Here is a 23,365-nt window from a genome sequence, read left to right on the forward strand (position 1 = left end):
GCCGCGCCGCCAGAGCACGATTTCTGTTCTCATCCTGAAGCAAAGTTCTTAACCCGAGGTACTATATCTGGGTTAGCGGAGTCTGTAACCTGAAGCGTATGTAACCCGAGGTACCACTTTACTTCACAAAAGTCCACTCTCAAGGATCCACAAACAAACAAAAAAGAAACATTCTTTTATATTTAAATACACTATAGTTATTTAAAATATAGAATATTGACTTGAAAACCAGAAAATTCAAAAGCTTACATCTGTAGCACTACAAAAACAAGCAGAACTGCATACATCATTGCAAAATGATCCATGATCTCTTGATCCAACTGCTGTTTGTCTTCAGTGTTATGAATTTCAAATTCAGGGTCAACTTTTAAATATAGTGTTTGATTCAGAACTAAAATACTAGAAGATAATACTCCCATGTTGTAACACGTGTTCACCTAAGTAGTTGTAACACATGCTCACACAAGTAGTCTTGCACAGCTCTCACTCCTTTTGGTTGAGTTTGCACACAAGAATTTCTTACATGGTGGATTGTGACCTAGTGCACTAGTGCATTATTGTGACCTAGGCCACAATAATTTGTCCATCCTGGCTCATTTGTGATATGAAAGAGTGATTTCAGCCATGCAGTGATATGGCAAAACGCATCCTGACTAAAATGCCTTTGGCTCTGGATGTTGTTCGGTCACTTGAAATAGGAAATTTTTATTAATCCTTCTATTGCTGCTCATTAGGTAAGCCAAGTAGGTATATGTTTGAATTTTCCATTAATTCTTCAACACTGTACTAGTAATTGTATTCAGATAAAAGTAACCTTGTTAATGTCCCCTCCGCCTTTTAAACATTTGAAGTCTGTTTCAGAACAAAAATGTGACATTTCAAAACTTAAGATCAGTATCAATGTTTAATAGATTTAAGCAAAGAAAATGAAACTAACATTTGTAGCTGGTCTTTTTACAACGGAACACATTAAAGCAGAATGCTGTTCTTCATTCTTATTCTGATTTATTACAAAAATAAATCCTATCAGGTAAGAACTGTGCTCTTTGCAAGGATGCTACTTTTTCCCAAAGTAAAGGCTGAGTAAGTAAAGGCTCTTCCCCACTTCTTGTCTCTGGTTTTGGACTAAGCCATAATTAACATGAAACAGTTATATAAATGACACAGTTCAAACGCTGAGCATGAAGAGCTACACTTATACCCTGCCTGCACTGTATATTTAAAGGCCTTGAAGCAGTCAGAGCTTCCCCCAAAGAATCCTGGGAACTTGTTCGTTAAGGGTGCTTAGAGTTGCTAGGGGACCTCTGTTCTCCTCCCAGAGTAACACTTCTCAGAGTGGTTTAACAGCCAACCTCTCTTCCCAGAGAACTCTGGGAGTGTAGCTCTGGGAGGAGAACGGGGGTCTCCTAATCCCTCACAGCATCATAAACAAAAAAACCAGTTCCCAGGATTCTTTGGGGCAGGCCCTGACTGTTTTTAAGGTGGGATGACGCTGCTTTAAATGTATAGTGCAGATGAGGCCTTAATCATAGTGGTAACTGTTAACTCTGCTATCCCAAATTGATCCCAACTGTTCAGCCATATGAACCACAACTCTCTTCATGGTCTGTTATCATTAGCAGGCCCTTGAAACTCAACAGTTATTTCCCTATAAACATTTCTGTTTAGGGAGAAGGTTCTTCCCATTATGTGTATTGCAGCTCTAATACCTGCTGAAGCATAAAAAAGCATCTGAGCCATCCCTCTATAGTTCCTCTCCTGAACTTTGAAAGAAATACACAGCTGCAGCACAAGCGTAAGTTAGGGGTGCCAACTTGTCAGAAAAAGAATTAGCCTGATTCTGGGGTTTTAATACCAGCCTGATATGGAAGAATTAGCAAATTAAGCAATGGAGATAATCACCATCGCCTGCTAATATCTACATAGCAAACTCTTGTTAAAGGCTCAGACAGAAGCAGATAACAAAAGCTGGCAAGCCAAGAAATGGCTAGAATATCCACTTTCACAAGCACAGGCTGGTAGGTGGTGTGAAAGTGTGACCAGACATAACTTTATTTGGGGATCGCATGTACTTGAGCACATCTGATCTGCTACAGTTTACATTAAACCTGAGTTGAGCCTGCATTAACTTCCTGCCCATCTGCATGTCAGAAACAGACTATGAAGATTCCTAAACTTCCACTTTGGCACTAAGGCACCAAGCAGCAGAAATTCCTGTGTGGATAGCACCTGATAGACCAAATGTTGTGAACAATACCAACCCAAATACTGACGTGACCAGTCAGTGACGCAAAACAAAACATCGCTTTCAGAATGGCACCACTTGAAGTCAACATTTGAACATGACTTCTTGGTGCATTTAGTGCTCAGAATATGAGGAACATTTTCCACTGGCATCTTCCTGAGAAGATGACAGGCTGCGTTCAGATGTCACTCCAGAATCCTGGCTATCTGCAGGTGTAGCTGAAATACAGAAGCAGAAGAACAATCCAGTGATTTCAGGTTCTTTGTATGAATCTGCTCTTTATTATTAATCCAAGGAATTCTCTGTTTGTTTTAATTTCATGTCCATTTTTGATCTTGAATCATACAAATATCAGAAATACAAATAAGCTTAGCACCTCATGTTATTATAGCTTGTATCTTTCTAGTTTGCAGATGGTGGCTTATTAGATCAACTCCCCAATACTACTGCAAATATACAACTTACTTCATGTAGTCTACAAAGATGCTATAAAATCCTTGAAGTTTCAAACAACCGCTCCCCCCCCCCAAATTGACAACTCTAAAGAGTTTGAGATTAATTTCCAAGTAGTTTGCCCTCTTGTGGCTACTCAAAAATTAAACATCAGAACTTAAAACTCCAAAAATAATTTTCACGTCCCACATTCATGCCATAGACTGTGAGAAAAGAATGGAAAGATTGGCTCTGTTCCTTTAAAATCTGGGGTGGTATCTGACTCATAACCTGAATAGATTACTGAAATTAATGGATTTGTTAGTCTGGGTCATCTATGAGTATGACTTAGAACTGTCCGTCAATGATATCTGACTTTCTGTAACTCCATTTGGCTAAAGATACGTATGACTAAATACACAGAGGACTAAACCAGATAAATATACTTGTGAAAGCAAGGGTTGAAGGAGCATTTCACTACTAGCAGAAGTGTGCCTGCCAGACAGCACTATCAGCTAGATCCATTAGAAAAAAGCATCTTGCAAGCAAAGGAGAATACACATATAGTGCTTTTACAAAATGAACTTTGTTCCCATGTTGAAGTTAGCAGCTTTTCAAAACATACCTTCTCAGCTTGAGACAAGCTGCTGCTAGGAAGCAAACAATTTTTCAGTTTTCAGGCAACCTAATTATGTACACAAAACAGTATGTGGTGCTTCAGAGTATGTATTTAGGTCACATAGTTGTGAGTGCTTCTCTGCATCAAAAACAAAGCACATGTATAGGGAAAGAGTTTCAAGTCTAGCCTTTTCTTTGATGTGCTAGCTTTTCATACATAGGATTTTAAAAAACAACAACAGGTAGGCATGAACATACAAATAAGAGCTATTTCATGAGTTATTTCAGCATGTTTCTATCAGCCATGTTTGTGGCAGAACAGGAAAAGTAGTTCTTCTGAAGGGAAAAGTTAACTCTGTTTGAAACTGTAGAAAATGTTTCTGTATCACAGCTGTGATCCAACCAAAGGTTGCCCATAGTATACTTGATTTTCCCCTACACTGGGCTAAAGGCATGAAACCAAGAAAGGTAAATAGTTAAGGGTTTTTGTGTGTGTGGTTTTTCCTTGACCTTACCAAATCTGAAAGCAGCTATTAATTTATATTCCCACAATTCAAGATGAAAAGCAAACAGGAGCTAAATATTTTAAGAAGGACCATGCTAAAGAGGGAAGTGCTATAGCTCAGTGGTAAAATACACCCCACACAGGGCAAAAGGTTATAGGTTCAATGCCTAGTGTCTCCTGGTAACAGAAATATTCCTGCCTGAAACCCTGGAGAACAGCTGCCACTCAGTACAGAGTACAGGTGACTCTCAACTAATGCAGGAGTTACATTCCAGGGATAGTGCATAAAGCGAAAATTGCATATAATGAAAACACATTGAGTTCAGTGGCAGGTGGGATTGCCAAAGTCTTTTTTTCTATTGTTGTTTAATTGCTTTTTAATGATAGTTTCTTCTATGCTTTTAGGTGTTCTTATCTGTAAACCTCCTTGAGTCCCTGTCAGGGAGAAAGGGAGACTATAAATAAATATATAATCATTGTCATCTTTGGGACCCTGCCACCAGGTCTGGCCCAGGCGCTCCACTCCTGTCACTATTCATATCAGGTTACCAGCAGGATACTAGTCACATGGCGTCCTTTCACACTAGCCAACCTCCATGGGATTCCCCAACAGGCATGCTGGGATGGCGTATTGGCATCCATATCAGGAGTCTTTCAGGATAACAGGATCCTAACCTAATGCAATGCTTACCTCACTGTAGTCATGTGAAAGTTGTGGCCCATACACTTGTCTTAGTTGTTCTTTATCCCCTTCCTGTCTGGGTGGACAGCCACAACACACCTGCTATGCAACAAACGGAACCTTTTGAATGCTTACCAGATGTTTCCTTTGTAGCTTCAGCCACAACATTCAGTGGGAGAGGCGGCGGAATGTAGTGAATCCCTGGCAGAAATCCCTGAGGTATAAAAGGTGGCAATGGAGTGTAATAACCTGGACAAAAATCTCCACCTACATCTTGCATCTGCGTGAAGGCAAAGAGACAAAGGTATTTGGTTTCAGTGTGAATACATAAAAGGATAGAAGGCTAAGACAAAATGTGTTTTATCATTATATAATTCTGAATTGTTTACGAAGATTTATGTGTAGTTCGACCAGGAGCAAAAGAGGTCATTGTGGCTATGCTCTACTTTCAGTGTCAAATATAGGATGCCTCTGAATACCATTTGCTAGGAACCAAATGTGGGGAAAGTGTTGTGGCACTCAGGACCTGCTTGCAGGCTTCCATCTGGTTGGCCACTGAAAGAACAGTATGCTGGAGTAGATGGGCCTTTGGCTTTCCTTATGAACTTATGTCCAGGGTCCTGCAGCTTTAATAGTTGTGCAGAAGAAGGAAATTCTACAGCTGTAACCTGCGTTACAAGCTGCTACCGATAAACTACAGGAGCCCTGTCCTTTTTTGCACCTAGCTACCCTATTCCAGGTTGACTGGGGAAATTATGGCAGTTTTCATCATACTGGGAACCCATTTTGCATTTACATTTCCATACCATTTCCATTTACAGTGTCCTGATCTTCCATTCAAGTGCAAAACTGTGAACATGGGCAAAGTTCTCCATGTACATGTGCCCTAACAGGAGCCAGTTGCAATATGTACTAAAAAAAAAAAAAAAGGCCCCTAAAACCCCAAGAGAATGATTAGTTCAATTATCCAGCAGGTTCAATTTCTGATGTGGGTTCCTCTAGCGTAGATACCTTGAAATCATCTTCTGTCAAATTCTGTCTGATTTACTTTCACTTTGAAGAAACAAATATCAGTGTATGGATACACTATATTTTGTGCCAACTAGGAGCTGGGTATTTAAAATAAGGATTATTTCTGAGTGAACAACCAAATATGTACCCCACTGAAAGCAAAGGAGAACACCTGAACTTGGATGCACATATCTGTTGAAAGTAGTGGTTAAATCACATTTAAGGTACTTCACACCTGGCATTTTGTGTGGAATAGTCATGCTTTGTTCACTTATTCTTTACAAGACAGCTACACAGCTGTTGCATTGTATTTTTCCTGTTCTACTGTCTTTCCTCAGAAGAACAGACATACACCGAAACGTCTGACTTTATTATGCAATTGATTAATCAGTTTCCATGAGGCATCCTGATGCCTAACAGGCACCTTTTTCAGGAGAACAGAAGAGTAACACAATCTCCACAGGTGTGGATGCCCTTAGATGTACTTAAATATCTTTTTAGAACAGCAATATTTTCCTGTGGGCATTGATCTATCACAACATATATATGCTGTTACCTTTGTGGTGGAAACAATTATATCACTCTACTTTTTTATTGATATTTTAATTAGCACTAAAATGCTTTTCTGGCTTTACTTTTTTTATGAAGTAAAACCCCTTTGTTGTCAACACCATTTTAGCAATGTGGTTAATGGCAGTGATCAGGGTGGATTTTTAGTTTTTATTACCACTATAATACCCCTTTGATTAAAAGCAGATAGCCATAAAATACACACTGGCATTAAATATTGATTCAAAACTAAGCAAGCTGCTAAAATGGCACCAGCTACAAAGGCTGTCTTTATTTTTTCATTTAACAAAATTTATAGACTGCTTTATCAGTATAACAAATGCATGCTTCTCTTCCAGTAGCTGCTGACATGATTTGGACCTTCTCCCCCCCCCCCCCATATAAATTTTTATTAATTTTCCAGCACAATTGTACAATTTATCCAAATTTTAACAAATTACTCTTTTTGGACTTCCTTCAGTTTCTCTGGTAATCATCCATAATTACTCTTCAATACGCATTCCCTTCATTGTACTGCCATTTGACTTCCCTCCCTTTTCTATTTCTTTTTAACAATACATCTTAAACTTTTACAGTGCTTCTTGAAACCCCACTAGCGTTGTTTGCACATCACATACATTTTTCAGATAATCTACAAACTTTCCCCAATCTTCGATGAACTTTTGGTTTCGAACATATCTTATTTTCCCAGTCAATTTGTCCAGTTCCGCATAGTCCGTCAATTTCATTCTCCATTCTTGAATCGTCGGTATTTCCTCGTTTCCATTTCTGGGCCAATATGGACCTTCTTTTCCACCCACATCAGCTGTTTCACATCCAGTGATGAGGATGGAACATAGGAGGTCTATACATAGAGTAATAGTGTAGAAAGTCAATTCCAATTGTAGCTTACAGCAGAAAAGCCATGAATGGATGGCACTAGGAGCTGCCTGTCTGGAAGCTCATTCCAATGTGCATCCAGTTTGTACAATTCCTAATAGTAGCCGATCTGAAACACTCCCAGAGATATTATCTATATTCAAGACCAGGAGTTGGAAAGGTGGAAAACTCAATAAAATTAAAGGGACAAGTTTTGCATAACCCTGAAATTTACCCCTTTTTTGTTTTGTCTACATACAATTCAAGACTGATGCAACCAGAGGCAAAGGGTTCTTTCTTTCTTTCTTTCTTTCTTTCTTTCTTTCTTTCTTTCTTTCTTTCTTTCTCTCTTTCTCTTTGCAAGTACGGGATATTTCAAGACCTGAGCTCCTGCATTCAAACACAGCTTGCATTAAGCAGTACTATGGATAAAATGTCACTTACTGGCATAGAAGCAACACCTCCTGGCCCATGACTGCTAGGAAAGTGCCTGAAACCTGCTTGCAGGGGCAAGACAGAGGCAGGTGAAGGGCCTCTGTAGCCTGTTTGGTTGATAGTGAATCCAACAGAAAATGGATGGTAAGGGTACATCCCAGAGTACCCAGGATACACTTTCGGAGGCTCCCTCTCCACAGATTCTGGGCCCACAACAGCACATTCTTGAGGCTGGTCTACAGAGAAATAGAATAGTTGAATTGTTATAAACAATATATGTTATAAACAGTATATGTATTTTTGCATCTTGAAAATGCTGTGCTTCCACTATTTGAATATTCATGAGTAGGTCCTTTTTAGATGTCCTCCCAACATTGTAGGAGATGATTATCCAGGACCAGCTCTGTGCAGCTAGGAGGATGCTTAAATTGCCAAAACATGCGGAGAAGGACATAATTCTCACTGCACTGGGGCAAATTGCCAGGTCTGTGGGAAAGAACCTCACAATTGGGTTGTACCTATAGCTGGGTTCAGAGGTGTACTTAGGGGCTGGTGAAACAGGCCTTCGCTGGAGACGCAGGCCCAGGGAGAAGCAATAATCACCCCAGAAATCTTTCTCCAGCTGTCTGTGTAAAGTTGTGAATTTAGACAAGAGTGGGGAGCTGAGCTGTAGGAGAAATGGCAAGGCGGTATGAAGGTAGACCACTGGAGACTGGAAAGTGTGTGGCGGCACACCGCCACTGTTGTGGTAAGATCAAAAGTGGAACAAGCTTCCCATCCTTACTGCATCACAGAACAAAGACATGCAAATGTTTTCACCCTTCCTCCAATCCTCACACTAACTCTGGTCACTTCAAGTACTTAGGTAGCATAAAATGCAGCAATTTCTAATGTGGCTATTACAGTAAAGTCAGATTTTTTTCTGGGGGTGGCGCCACCAATACAGCTCCTTGCCATGGGCGCAAGGGACCCTAGTTACGCCTCTGGCTGGGTTATCTAAATGTTTTTATAGCTATGTAGAGGTACTCATGGATAAACAGCTCCCACCCAGCTGGAGAATGTCCAGAGACACCATTCCTACTCACAGATTAAAAGATTCTAGACACCATGTAGTATTGAAGCAAAGTTAAACACTACCAGGGCCTCTGAATTTGCAGCACTTGTGGCTGGAAGATTTATCAGTATTTCGAAACAAAACAAAACACAACCTGATGCATTTGAAAATAAGCTCACAGATTTAATTCTAAGTCTAAATAAAAGAATAACATACAGGCTGTTTTAATAGTGTTTAGTACACTGACAAACCAGTAGATGGCAAACCACAATTAAAGATAGCACAAAATAGAGGTAATAGAATTAAACAGCTAGAGAGCATGATGAAGTCATATTAACCACATATTTTTTAGAACTGAACCAACATGTTCTGAAAATTTAAAACTGAGGAAAATTGCAGAGCTTAAATACATTTTGCAACATATATGTTTTTGATAAATTTGTTTTACTTACAGCTTGTTGATTTAAGGCAGTATTGCTATCAACTTGCTAGATTTAACATTTTCTAAACTCCATGTTGTTACTTTAACCCTTAAATTCAATAATGAGAATGCTGACCAAAAAAATCTAAGTACTGTAAAATAAAATTTAATTTTGCAAAGTTAGATCTTGATTTTTCCCTCCCAAAATTCACTGCAGCTCTAGGTATTTGTAAAAGCAGCCACATATGAGCAGCACTTTCATTGCAAAAATAATTTTTCATAAGACAACAGTCAAATCCCAGGTTTGCTTTTCTCTTTTATATTTTACACACCCGGTCCTAACAAATGGCCGTAACTTCCCTGTTTATTTGCACTGGCTGTGATATATTCCCTTTGCTAAAGGAGATGTCTGTAAAATACAACAAACTTCATTTTAAGTCCAGACTCTGGGTTAGTCTTGTTGATCTATTGGCAATTCAGTGCTGCGCAGGGCCTGCTGCAAGCTCATTTCACTCTTAAAACAAAGACCGGCTGCATAGATTTGTGGGGTGGTTTTTCTTTCTTTTCTGCAACAATGAAACATGGTCAAGCAGCCTCCAAGACTAAATTCCTGCAGCTACAAAGTCCTCAAGCAGGATATGGAACTGCAAAATAAATAAATAAATCCATACTATCTTTTCAGGGAAGAAGAAATCCCAAAATAGCACCAGTACCAAATCTCAACAGAAATTATTGAGGCAGAGCAGGTGGAACATTTGGTGCATATATGCATACTAATACTAATACTAACAATAATAATAATAATAATAATTTATTTGCACCCCGCCCATCTGGCTGGGCTTCCCCAGCCACTCTGGGCAGCTTCCAACAAAGATGAAAAATGCATTAAAATAATGGCTATGAACACATCAGCCTGTTTGGAGCAGAGCTTTGAGCTGGGCCACATACCTAAATCTATGAAGGTTGGAGAGCTGGGTTTGGGTGGTGTCCTGGCAGTCCTTGTCCTCATAGAGTGGCTAACTGCTGCAGAAGTCCCCTTGGCTCCTTCATGCACAACAGACCCCTGGGTGTGGGGTTCTGAAAGATTCATCCTGGAGCACTTTCTGCCGCTACCTGTGGTTGCCACCTGCTCATCGCTGGGACTGTGCTGACCAGGTGGCAACATTTCCCTGAGTGGGGAGTCCGGTCCCTGCCTCTTCAAGGCCTTCTGCGCAGCCATGATCTTCTGGCGTTCAGTAATGAGAGCACATTTTTCACATGGGCACTGCTTCCAGCGGCAGTGGCCTGCGTGGCCCTTCACGGGTACCACAAAGCCGTGGTTCCGGCAGCGTGAGCATTTGGGGGCCCGGAGAGACTGAGCAGCTGCATCTTGGGACTCCATGGCAGGCAACCCTCTGCAGCCCCACCACACCAAGGCAGCAGGTCTGAATCTGCTGGTAGAAGCTGCAGAGAATAGCTACAATATAGCTAGTAAGCCTGGGCCTGCAGAAGGGGAGGAGTTTGGTTCCAAAAAGAAAAGAAACAATTGGCCAGCCCCCAGAATACAGTAGAACTCCTGTAGCAGACTTCAACAGAGTAATAGGTGGGTGGGTGGCATTGCATATCCTCAAAAACCTTTGTTTTTTAAAATCAAGTGTTCTAAGCTTGCTGACTCCCTTCTCCCTCTGTCAGAAAGGAGGTGGGGCTTTTGGTTTAAGGACTGCAGGCGTTTGCTAACAGAAGATAAGGAACTCAGTCTTCTAGTGGTCCTGCAATAATTTTTATTAAGAAGCAGGCTACTCAGTTTTGAGCTTTAACAGGACATGAGGGCGGCAGCATTCACTAAGATGGTGTTGTTTTACTGGCACTGGTTAACCCCGTGGCCGAGTGATTCTTGTGCTGGCCCTACCTGGGGCTGCTTAAACCACTGTTGGCTTTTGATTAATTAAAAACTGGCCAGCTTCACATGTTTTAAGTTTTATAAGTGGAGAACATGTGGCCCCTCAGATGTTATGGGACAGCATCCTCAATGCTTTGTTCTTTTTATTATATGAGTTTTCCATATAGTACATTTGCAGAAACAAGCAACTTATGTATGCCTTTAGTTATACAATACCTTGTTTTCATAAAATAAACGAAGGGCAACCATAAACTATTGTTTCACACAAAAATATTATTTCAGCTGTTTTTCCACCCATTTCTGCCAGATTCCTTGGTCAGCTTTTACAGCTGGACAATTATGGATAGCTCATTTACGGGCACTAATATGCCTTCTTTAAAAACTCCAAACAGCCACACAAGATATTCAGTATGTTACAAGGCAAGCTATATAACCATCAAGCTAATTGCTGTACACTGTATGGTACTTAATTGTGCAAAAGTCTGATAATAAATTGGGAACCCTGTTCACACAGGGTCATAGCTATACAAACATAGAGGCCAATTTAACACTGTTATTTATTTGTTATAAATATTTATATCCCTTTCTTCATTGCAAGCAATTTCAGAGTTACAAGTTAAAAGTATCATGCATCAATATAAAAACAACAACGTTAAAAACAGAAACAGATAAATTATAACCAAAAAGGTCACTTTCACTTAACACATAGAAATCGTGGGCAGAGGCAATGGGTGCAATGCTGATCCCCTCTTATGTATGTATATACTGAAAAACAAAATAAATTGGAAATATTTATTAAATCAAAGCATATAAATGACAAAAATATAAAAACTCTGCAATAACTGAAATATAAGAATAAAAAGAATGTATGAATGAAATATAAAACTGCAATTTATAAATGGAAAGCAAGATTAGAGTTGCAAATAAAAATAATTAACCAAACTACCAATAATGCATGTATACGTGTTAATTCCCCCTAAAATGCATCTTCCTAAACTTCAATCAGTCCAAACCAGTTAAATGTTTTTCTAAATTGTCAGTCTTATAAAATTAAGGAAATGGCTTCTGGGGACTCAAAGGAAAAGTTGAGGTAAAAAAAGAGGGGGGGGGGTTACAATGGTTAATAGTGAAGTCTGAGCCTCCCAATGGAACAAGCAAGAACTAACAGAAACAGAATTTTAGTGAAGATAAAAACCTATAAAAACTGCATCTATTTTTAAAAAAATGTCCATTAGCCAAATATCCAGGTCCAAAAAGGCTGGCTTAGAGAAAATGGCCAAGTGCAGCTTCAGAAACTCCCTGATATCTACAAAACTTCATATACTGTTTACTCAGCTAACCTTTGAAGTGCCTGTGTTCTTTTCATAATTTATATTGTTAAATATGGGTGCCACTAACCTTCTGAAATGTACAAGAATCCAGGACTTTCTATTGTGAAGGAAACAGACCTGGGAACACATACAGGCTTTAAAACCATACCACCACTCCAGGAAAAAGAAGCAGATGTGGATCACGAAGCTGGTTCATTGTCCACAATTCTAATTTTGTGAAAATAGATACTTTCAGAAGTCCTTTCAGAAACTGCTCAGGAGCTATTGTGTCCAACAGTTGCCGAAAGGTCAACTTCTGCTAGAGGGTTCTGCTGTCGAAGAACTTGACCTACACAGCAGTGCGTCCTCCAGGCACTGCCCTCTCTAGCTTTTTGCTACTTCACAGCAGGACAAGCAATCTGCTTTAAAAGCAGACCTCCTCTCAGGCCCTGACGTTGTCCCTCTTGGCCATTTTTGTGAAGCTGCAGTTTGCTTGCAAAACACAGTAACATGAGGAAATGAAAACAGCCACATACTGTAGTTAGTTGCCTAGCATTCTCCTTTTGCATGTAGTGGGGACAACTAATATGCTCATCATTTATCCTTGAAAACATTAAACTTAATGGTGCTTCCAGATAGCACCTTATTACAAATGGGTCATTTACAGAAAGCAAATGGACAAGAGGCATTCTTTAACTTACTGAAAATTCCATGGAAAGTGTAAAGCCAGATTAAATAGGGGGAAATGCAGGCTGTCATTTTTATGCCAATGATGTTGTGTGGGTGCTGCAAAAAACTTGTATGCATGAACAACATCAATCCCACAATAAATCCCTGCCTGAGAGCACATTGAAGCTTTGTTTCCTTCATTACAGTTAAAAATTTTGAATTTAAATTTAGCACTATGAATATGAGGTAGAGTCAGAAACAAACATTTATGCAAGTTACTTTGCATTAAAAGGGGAATGAGGGCATATTAGTAGCTCTCAAATATTTAAAGAGCTGTTTTAAAGAAGACAGTGAACAGATGAGAGAGAACGATGAAAGGTAATATTCTAAGCCACAGCCGTAGTAGCAGCGGCAATGGCAGCAGCAGAGGTTTGGCCAGAAAATAAGGAAAGCTTTGCCAGGTCTATTTTATCTTTGTCAAAACGTATTTTCAGCCTTCTAATACATTCTTACAACAGTGTGGAAAATTCTTAGCACCACTCCCCTGTAGCCCTAGAGCACAGGAAGGCAACCTTCAGTCCTCAGCCTACTTTTATGTGACCCTCAGACTAATTTCCTGTAGGTGAGGGAAAAGCGGGTTTCAGAAAGAGAGCCGGGGAAGAGAAGGGGTGTCCCATACACTTTTGTCTCTGGCCCCACCCATCATTGGTATGTGGTCTCTGACAGATTACACCTGGACACACACTGGAGGGTTAATCTGACTATGAGATGGAAATATCCAACTAGCTTTATGTACATTACAATCCCCAATAATACACTCAGGTTAAAAAGATCACTATTTTAAACTCTGATGCTCAGAAATCTAGTGGCAGGAGACATTTATTTATTTATGCAATCTTGATCAAAGACAATACAAAATGGCTGCCATAGACAACAACAAAAAAAAGATGCAATGGTACTTTCAACCAGTGAGTACCATTACAAAACAAGCACTGGTCATGCAGATCTGGCAAACCTTTTCTCAGATAATCCATTCTACCACAAAACACTATCCTGAAATCCCCACTTCTCTGTATCCCTCTTTTATCCTGTAACTCTCTCCCATTATATTTCCCATCTTTCCCCCAGCTTTATTTTTCCACTAACAGCCTACCTTTTTTCACAATTCGCATCCAATAAGTAATGTTTGTTTTCTAAGTATCCATGCACCTCCTTCTTAGGAGATCATGGTGCCATTTAGTTTATGCTGAGTGACATACAGCCACTAGGACCTTGCTGGCTATCTGTTAGCCAGTAACATACAACCACTGTCTACTTTATTTACATCAAACTCAAACCTTTAGCAGTTAAAAGTTAAGGCTTAACATCTTTTGGGGAATTCCATGTTGTCTTATTTCTCCCAAAGGTGTTAGGAAGAAATGAGTGAGTGAACAACCAGCCTCTGTTACTTTTAACCTCAAGCAAACTCTTCTACATTGTGGTTTAATCTTATTATTAAAGAGAGACTAATTCTTAGGACAACATAACCACTTCCCATCCTCTTTTATGTATTTAAAAGCCTGCTTCCATAGTGCTAGGCCTGTTTTGGCCCACTGAGGCCTTGTGGCTTTCAGCAAAGCCACGTGTGGAGTAGGCTAGAGTGTATGCAGTGCACAGTCTGCACCCACTGGGAGGGCCGATCCTTCCTTTGGAGGCCGAGTCTCTATGGTTAGAAGAACCCTGGGATTCGTGGCAGTTGGGAAAGTAGCCATTAATCCGCTCCTGGCCCTTCTCCCTTGCGCTGAATATGCCTTGTCCTTCTGCAGACCAGGGAAAATGCAGTTCCTGGAAGGAGGAGACTAGCAGCACCAAGTTCACCACCTCCCAGAACATACCTTGGCTGTGGAGTGCAGCTGCCTATTCTTCCTGTAGAACGGGTATCGACAGCAGATCCATCAGCAACCTGGAGAAAATGGAAATGGAGGCCTCTAGGTCTTGCACATACCCCCACCCCAAGCTCTGGTCTCGACTCTGGACAGTTGCTTGCCCCGCTTCCTGGAGCTCTCAGGGAAACAGCAGCGGCAGCCCTGCACTCCCACTTTTGTGCAAGGCCTCAGGCAGCTACAGGGCCATGGATGCAGTGGCCTCCCTGAACAGCAGTCCACTCTCTCTGTGCAAACATCAGCGCTGCCTGTCAGCAGCAGCTGCAACCAAAAAAGCGGCCCCTCCTCCACCTCCACCACCACCACCGGAGGAAGAGTATAGCTGTGAGTATGGGTCAACGGCTTACCTCATACTATGCTCCCTGGGCGGCGTGGTGAGCTGTGGCGCAACCCACACAGCAGTATGCCCGCTGGATGTGGTGAAGTGCCGCATGCAAGTGGAACCTACGCGCTATCGGGGACTTTTTCAGGGGCTTAGTCTCACTGTGCAAGAGGAGGGAATGCGTGGTCTGGTCAAGGGGTGGGCTCCAACAGCCATAGGCTACTCCATGCAAGGACTTGCCAAGTTTGGCCTCTACGAGTACTTCAAGATATATTACTCTGATTTGCTGGGTCCCGAACAAGCTTATCTGTGGCGTACCAGCGTTTACCTCGCTGCTTCAGCCAGTGCTGAGTTCTTTGCTGACATTGCTTTGTCCCCAATGGAAGCTGCCAAGGTACGAATTCAGACCCAGCATGGCTTTGCCAACACACTGCGGGAGGCAGCTCCCAAGATGTACATTGAAGAAGGGCTGTGGGCTTTCTACAAGGGGGTGGCTCCACTCTGGATGCGGCAGATCCCTTACACCATGATGAAGTTTTCCTGCTTTGAAAGAACTGTAGAGGCTCTCTACAAATACGTCATGCCCAAACCACGGGATGAGTGCACCAAAATGGAACAACTTGGAGTCACATTTGTTGGTGGATATATTGCTGGAGTCTTTTGTGCTGTAGTCTCACACCCAGCTGATTCTGTGATATCTGTGCTCAATAAAGAAAAGGGCAGCACTGCTGTAGGCGTCCTCAAGAAATTGGGCATGAAAGGCATCTGGAAAGGGCTGTTTACCCGCATCTTAATGATTGGCACCCTCACTGCCCTGCAGTGGTTCATCTATGACTCAGTTAAGGTTTATCTCAAGCTACCCCGGCCCCCACCACCTGAGATGCCTGCCTCTTTGAAAAAGAAACTCTCTGAAAAATAGATCCACACTGTGAGGCTATACTGCTATGTTTCAGGGGTGTCATATGTCATAGTTCTATAGGAATTTCTGTTCTACAAATATGTGGTTATGAGTAGACTGTAGAAATCCATCACATACTTATTCTGAATCTAAAACTAAGATGCACGGTGCTCCAACAACGTATTAAGTAAGCTATTTAAAATAACTACTTACTGCATGCAACACATCATTTAGCATAATATTTTCCCATATTTTATTTTGCTATTAATTGCGTTCAAAATTACATATTGCATAATTTGGTATATAGTTTTTATAGGCTGTTAAATATTTTAAGGTTAACCTAACCAGCTAATAGCAACTGCTAGATGGGCTGATTGTTTTAATACTGTTGTCATGCTCTGAAGATTATTGTCATTTGTCAAGTTGTTAGTATTCACTATCAGATGGCACCCTGATTATAATGTAGCAAGTTGTAGATCCCCATGTACATCAGTTGTTTGAGACAACATCAAACATACATACTTTAAAAAGTAGTACTCAAAAAGTTAGTGAAGTTGTTTTAGAGAATACTTTTGAAGATCATAGATTTTGGTGAGAGAGCCTGTTTATGCATGCAGAAGGGCAGGGCATTTTATTTGATAGGCCTTGCCCTATGCCTCACCACAAATCTCATTGAGAGTATCCTGGGCTTAAAAAATGATGAGCATCACACATGTTGGTAGTATTATATTGATTCAGAAACCACAGTATGGAAAGGAAGTCCTCTATGCTTGGGACTTGGCTGAAAGTTGAATTTATATGTTCCTTTAATGCGTATGTTGCACTTTCCCTAATTTGTATAGTTCATTGTCCTGCAATTTCATGTGGACACTTAGTGTTCACATACTAAATAAAGTTATTGTAGTTATTGAGAAAATAAAAGGCCTTCTTTGCTAAAGTTTTATTTATTTATTTATACTGCTTTTTCCGATTAAAGTTTAGTGATCCAACACAGCCCCTGCCCTAAGGCTTAGAATCTAAAATACACAACACAAGAAGGTACAAAAGAAAAAAGCCAACTCAGGCATGCATTCTTTAATGCTACTAACGTATGAATTCCTGCTATGGCTATGCTGATATCATTCCATAAACCTCCCAAAGTGGAGAGCAATTTTTTGGGAGATTTCCAAATGTTAACTTATGCTATCTTTGAAGCTACCAAAAAAATTCCAATTCTGTTCTGCTCTATTCTTACTTGTATTGATAAAAATTAAGAAAAACCATCTTGGATTCAGAATGTTATCAATAGCTTCTAATTAGAGCCCAATCAGATTTTTTCTTTGGCACCATATTTATAACTGGACAGCCCTTTCACATATGAAAGATACCAGTATAACAAAATCACATTCCATTTCCCAGACTTGTTCACTTTGTTTAGACACACACACACACACGCCCCATACCCCTTTTTATTATAAAATACTGTATCTGAGAATATTGAAATAATAAGGTGATAATTTATTTGCATTTCCACTCATTAAAAAAAAAAAAAGCAGAATCCACTTGTGTTATACTTTCTAGTTGTTCTAAATTAAGGTGCCAGTAATCTGGTATTAAAGATTTGGAAATGCTTTTATTTATATTTTGCACATTGGTAACTTTTGCATCTAATTGAGGGGGGGAACTCATCAAAAAAGAATAATTTGTATTAATTGACATAGGAATTGGCATTAGGCCCACAGAATTTTACACACTATTCAGTATCATTCAGGAAACAATTTAAAACTGATGTATGCTCTGCCCAGTTTAGCCTCACTACTGTGGTAATGCAACACCATATTGCACCTAGTTCTCAACTGAGGTAGTAAATGGAGGTGGGGACTTACATGACAGAACATTCTTCCAATACAAAAACCCCCTCCAACCCTGCAAACAGATCTCTTATCTCGACATCCATTATTATATGGGGAGATTGTTTTTTGTATGGGTGGCCATACATTCAAGGGTAGTCGCTCTGCATTCCCAAGGGTAACAACCCAGGCACAAGTTAATAACCTCATTGAGAACTAGGCTCAAAACAGCATTTCAAGACTCTTGTTTAGGCATGTGTCATTCAAAGTCTTCTGCTGCTTAACATGTGTTTCACAGATGGCTTAACAGATTTAGGTTAGGCCAGAAGCCAAAGCAAACATAGTTGCATGGTTTCCCCACACTTTTCATGCATGGTTGAAGACTTCACCTTTCCTGCCTGACAGTTTTCACACAAGATACTAAAATTGTTCATTTGACCATGTCGTCGTATTTCCATTACATGTGACCATTGATGATATCACATGGAATGTGAAAAGCAAAATATCTATATACATTACAGATTTTACATCTGCTTGTCGACCAAGAGAATTAAGTTTATTGTGTGAAAATGCTGTATGAATTACTTTAGATGATATTTCAACTAGCTCACATGCTAGTCATGGAACTCCATGACATAGGCATACAGTACATGAAAATAGTATGACATACATGAAAGTGGTATATCATGGTAAAATATAGCTATATATAAGTTAACTGTTTCAAGAAGAAAAGGAACTTTTGGGTGATTTCTCCATAGTAAAGAATGGTTTTCTTATGTAGCTTGTTATTTTATGAAAGTAAAACTGCAAATACTGTATTTTTTTCCTTTTTTTGTAAAAGGGCCCTCTTGCAAAAAGATAGAAAGCAATCAAACCCTTTTTCTGTCTTTCATTCCAACAATTCCAAATATGAATATATTTTGATATGCAAATTATTGCTCTGCATATATTCTTCTATTGTGATTATCAGTATGTGTTGATTGAAGTCAACAGCTCTTGCAGTGATAACAATGCCACATGGATGTGGTTCAGTAGTGAAACTGTAGAATATCACTTTTACACAAAGCTTTTGTTCCAGCTGGAGACTTAAATTAATTCTGCATAGAAAAGCATATTTCAAAAAAACCTTTTGAATTCTAATCAAACATGCTTCAAGCGGGGGTTGTCACCTTTTTCCTGGCAGAGGCAGATAAAAGGGCACTTTTATTAAGAAAAAATCAGGCACGTTGTTTACTCTTTGATGTCTCACTTTGCAGGGATTATTTTGTTTTACATTGACTGAGTACTCTGACATTAGAGAGGGTGAAGATTCTGATACTGGCCCAAGCACCCTACTTTTATGGAAAGGCCCCTGTTTGGCTGATGGACTGCATGTCATTGCTGGAAATCCAAGAGTTGTCAATTTCCCATTCATTTATTTTCTTTCCCCTTCACCTCCTGCCCCCCAAGGAAAAGCTGGCTTTTAACTTTCCTTGCTCACTCATGGCTAGGTTAAAATGCGTTTAGGAGAGTTCTTAACTAAATGAACAATACCACTGGATAACACCATGTGTAGAATTTGCTTGGGCAATGTATATTCTGAAACAAAATTCAAATTGATTTCTGACATTCTTATTACTACACAAATTGCCTAGTTTCACAGATTTAATATTGTTAAATCCACAAATGGAAGAATGATGTAATTCTTATCACACTACATGTGTTAATTGCCACAATGTCTGTGTTACCAACACAACTGTAGTTATCACTCTCCGTATTTTTCAGCATTTAATTCTTTTCTGACCTGATTACAGTTCACATTTTTAGCAGGCGTTTTTTGCTGGCACCCATGATGCTTATATCAGGATAATAGTACTGACACCTCTATCTTCTTTTACCAGCAAAAAGTACAATACATAGACACATCTGCAACTCAGTATAACACTTCATACATCTGATGAAGTACTTGTAGTTCATGAAAACTTATGTCATTATAAATTTGTTAGTTGTTGTGGTGCAACCAAAAATGTTCTTGTTTTGTTGCAAGAGAATAAAAAGGTTACTCCTCTGGAAATTATTACAGGTGTGTTAAGCCATATGCTTAGGTTTCTGAACTTTGCAGCTTTGGGTATTCATCAGTGCCAAAGCAGTATCTTGAAACCAAAGGGTTTCTGTTCATTGGTATGGAATAGTGGCTAACAATCTCTTTGCTCTTGAATGGTGCACCTTAGCCAGATAGTCTGACACAGTGTTTGGGATTTACGTCGACAAAAGTTTGTATAAATTGGACTCATTTGAGATGAATGGATAGAAGGTCCCCTTGAACAAGCTGGACCAACCTTCCACTATTTCTGTAGGCATTTCTAATAGCTGACATTATTGTGCCTTGAAAAGCATGTTTGGTTGCCTAATTGAGTTGACAGTTTTGAAGTTCTTCCGCCTGTTGAACTGACAATTTTCTGACTGGACCTCGAAGCTAATATTTTTTGTACTATTTGTGGCTCGTGGGGAAATCTAGATGGACACAATGATTGCAGAAATCAAATCCTGGTTGCTTAGGGAGAAGTTCACACCAACAATTTGCTTCTGAAAATATATTAGAACTGTCCTTACGCTACAGGCGCAAAGAGTGAGTGGAAAAATTTAAAAACCCTGATCTAGGAATCAGGATGATAACCAAATTATAGTAAATTGTCCTAGAAACAGTCTGTAAAATCTGTTGTACTCTGTTCTTATGAGATTCACATATAAAAATTAATAAGTGATACATACATTGTGTTGTAACGTAGCTTTACATTCTGAAATGGTGACATTCACAATATCCTGCAGTTTATTTGTTTTTACTATGCATAGTATCCAAGATCAAATGCCCCAGCCTAACTCATGTCACCCGTATGTTTTTCTACTAGTTTCCCTAGTAGTCTCCTTTCCTTTAAAAACAACAACTTCCCCACTTTGTAGCAGTTCTAGTGTGGATGAAAGTAAACTCTCTAATGGTTTGTTAGCAAAACCAAGGGATCAAGGAGCTGCTTCCTGTGCACGGAGCAGAGGCATAACAAAAGTTGCAATTAAAAACAAAAGATGGATTTGGCCTGTTTGTGGTCCTTTTCTTAGTGAGCTGTAGAGCAGAACAGCTCTTAATGCTTTGTGATACATCATCTCCTATTAAAAGAGGCATTTTAATAGGGAGATCATTAAATGTACCATAAACAAAAGAGAAGGTTTGCACAGCCACAGTGAAGCCAGTGGAAACAATGACACTCTCAATTTATTGTATGGAATACATTGCTCTGACTTTTGAGAATTTTGAAAGGGATCTTTCAGGATCCAGTAGGATAAGAAATAACAAATAAACATGTGATTTAACTTATTTTATTTTTAGTTGGATTTTGTAAACATATTCAGTGGAATCAATTCAATTCAAAAAGGGAACGCTTGGGAGGTATTTTGTAAATAATCTCATTCTAACAAACTGCATGTGCAACTGGTTCCCGTTCTCAGTGATGTAACGCAAGAATGCACAAGTTTATAGTGGACTGTGAAAGGACCTGGCTGCACTTTTTAAAAATGTATATAATTCATTGAATGTCATGTGCTTCCTCTCTCCGTCTGCCTTGTATATATGTCATGCATATATATGGTGAACTGTTCTTGCCCATCCCATCAATGGATGTACAGTGTAACACTGATGCCAATCTACATTCATGCAAAAATGCGTGTGCAGGCTCTGTGTGAGTGTAGGGTCCATATTGATGCATATTCTGACTTTATCTAAGTACATTTTGTACGCATGGCCGAGCCATATACCCTATATTTAAAGCATGTTCAACGTGCATTTAATAACATGACTTCCCCTGAAGAATCCTGGCAAATTTCGTTTTCCCCTCATGGAGCTACAATTCCCAGCACTCAGAAATAAACTACAGAATTGACATAAAATATCACATCATTGCCTTTGAACTAGAATTTGTGAGATTATCCTTCAAGTGCTAAATTATAGTTGGACTGATAACTGAATAAGCCTTAGGACTGAAAATCATGCGTCTCTCTTTTACAAGCTGTGCTTCTTTTATGTCAGCAGATGGAGCTGTAAGATAAATAGTATTACCTAGTACTGTAACCAAATGGATACACAAAATAGGTCAGTTGTTGGTACCTGTTGAGGAAAGAGGCTGAATAATTTTGAGTCCTGCCTATGATGGAATCTGTAAAAGTCTGGAGCTGCAATTCTTAATATATTTACTAGGTGTTCCTTTTAACTTGATGGAATTTACTTAGGATTGTACATCACATTGGTCTAAAGTGGAAATACTTTGACTTAAGTAGTGGATCAGGCTTCTCATATGTTTTTGTCAATACTGTAGTGGGATGTAAGAGGTGGGGTCCCACAAGGATCGCTATTTGAACCTGTGCTTTTAAACTTCTTCATAAATGACACAAACCTGGGGTGAGGTGGCAAAGTTTGCTGATAACACCAAATTGTTCAGGGTGTCAGAACAGAAAGAGATTTCAGTGAACTCCAGAAAGGAGTTCTATCCAAATTGAGTGAATAGCCATTAAAATAGCAAATGTAATTAAATGTGACCAAGTGTAAAATGATATATATTGGGGCAGCAGCAGCAACAACAACAACAAAATATATTGCTTGTACCCCGCCCATCTGACTGAGTTACCCCAGCCATTCTGGGTGGCTTCCAACAGAATATAACCCCCCCACACAAATCTTCCTGATATAGGACTGCCTTCAGATATCTACGAAAAGTCATATAAATGTTTATATTTTCGGCATCTGATGGGAGGGCATTCTACAGGGTCTGAACTGGTGGTGGGTGATTAGGAAAGGGCTCTTGGAGTCAGGTAAATAGCTTGATGAAGATGCTAATTTTGTGTGCTACAGCTGGACTAGAATAGGATGCTGGCCTAGATGGGCCTTTGGTCTGATCCATAGGTCTCATCTGACAACTGGAATAATTTATTTGTATTCTGTGCTGTTTGCATGTCTAGTCATTTCTTTCCCCATCCTTAAAAAGAGAATTATCTCCCTTTGTGAAAGTTGCAAACTGAACTTGTGTGTTGAATGTCAGTGTGGCCTGGAGAGCCAATACAATGTAGTAGGTGGAAGGTTGCACTTAGATTCAGAAAATATGGGTTCAAATCCCTGCTAGGGCACAAAGCCTACAGTGTGATTTTACAGCAGTCACTGTCTTTTAGAGGATGCTTGCGAGATCTAAAAGGTGGGAGATAAATAAATAAACCAACAAACTTTTGAAAGCTCTGGGATAGGGTCTGGGGGCTTCCTTCACCACCAATAGTGTGGCCACAAAAAGCAGAGCGGAATAAATTCCTGCCTGAACTATCAGGCTTCCTTGGAACTTAGTTAAGCAAAAAGGAACTGCTACATTCTTTTTCCTGCCTTTTTAAAGCAGAAGACACAGGAAAGTTTGGCAGCTCTGGGGATCTGGGATTGCCAAGTAAGATTGGTGGCTGCTATAGTCTATAGTACATCTATAGCATAGGAAGAGCCACAATTTCTGCATTCCACCTACAGAGAATGCAACAAATCTGCATAGCAGATTTAATCTGCAGCATAGAAATAAATGCTTCTCCTAAGGTTAACTGATGTGGTTGTAACTCCCATAACACTGGATAGGCATCAACTGAGAGACAGTCAGTACATGTATTTCTATGTAGCGGCCACAAATTGCGAGATCACATGATGGGTTACC

General features: G+C 39.7%; 2 protein-coding genes across 3 annotated transcripts; one reads left to right on the forward strand and one right to left on the reverse strand.

Annotated features, from left to right (window-relative positions):
• Positions 1-885: 885 nt before the first annotated feature.
• Positions 886-14,671, reverse strand: DMRTB1 (DMRT like family B with proline rich C-terminal 1). Of its 2 annotated transcripts, none has more exons than XM_083619515.1 (5): positions 14,564-14,671; positions 9,780-11,475; positions 7,366-7,592; positions 4,618-4,762; positions 886-2,463 (listed from the first exon to the last, which is right to left on the reverse strand). In XM_083619515.1, exons 2-5 carry the CDS (start codon positions 10,210-10,212, stop codon positions 2,360-2,362), a joined length of 909 nt encoding a protein of 302 aa, XP_083475641.1. In that variant the 5' UTR covers positions 10,213-11,475; positions 14,564-14,671; the 3' UTR covers positions 886-2,359. The 2 variants fall into 2 exon arrangements, with proteins under 2 accessions (XP_083475641.1, XP_083475642.1); XM_083619516.1 differs by lacking the exon at positions 14,564-14,671 and adding an exon at positions 13,843-14,137.
• Positions 14,350-16,768, forward strand: LOC310765021 (solute carrier family 25 member 3-like). Its single transcript, XM_083619479.1, has one exon. The coding sequence runs from the start codon at positions 14,476-14,478 to the stop codon at positions 15,850-15,852; it is 1,377 nt and encodes a 458-aa protein (XP_083475605.1). The 5' UTR covers positions 14,350-14,475; the 3' UTR covers positions 15,853-16,768.
• Positions 16,769-23,365: the final 6,597 nt, after the last annotated feature.

This window comes from Podarcis filfolensis (assembly GCF_964270895.1).
Source record: "Podarcis filfolensis genome assembly, chromosome: 6".
Taxonomy (NCBI): Eukaryota; Metazoa; Chordata; class Lepidosauria; order Squamata; family Lacertidae; genus Podarcis; species Podarcis filfolensis.

What these genes read in the sequence shown, in the direction of transcription:
- DMRTB1 (XM_083619515.1), bottom strand. Translation starts at nt 10,212, where the DNA reads ATGGAGTCCCAAGATGCAGCTGCTCAGTCTCTCCGGGCCCCCAAATGC. An exon ending in GAGGTGTTGCTTCTATGCCA is followed by an intron (nt 4,763 to 7,365) that starts GTAAGTGACATT and finishes GCCTTCACGCAG; the next exon opens with ATGCAAGATGTAGGTGGAGA. An exon ending in AGCTACAAAGGAAACATCTG is followed by an intron (nt 2,464 to 4,617) that starts GTAAGCATTCAA and finishes TCTGTATTTCAG; the next exon opens with CTACACCTGCAGATAGCCAG.
- LOC310765021 (XM_083619479.1), top strand. Translation starts at nt 14,476, where the DNA reads ATGCCTTGTCCTTCTGCAGACCAGGGAAAATGCAGTTCCTGGAAGGAG.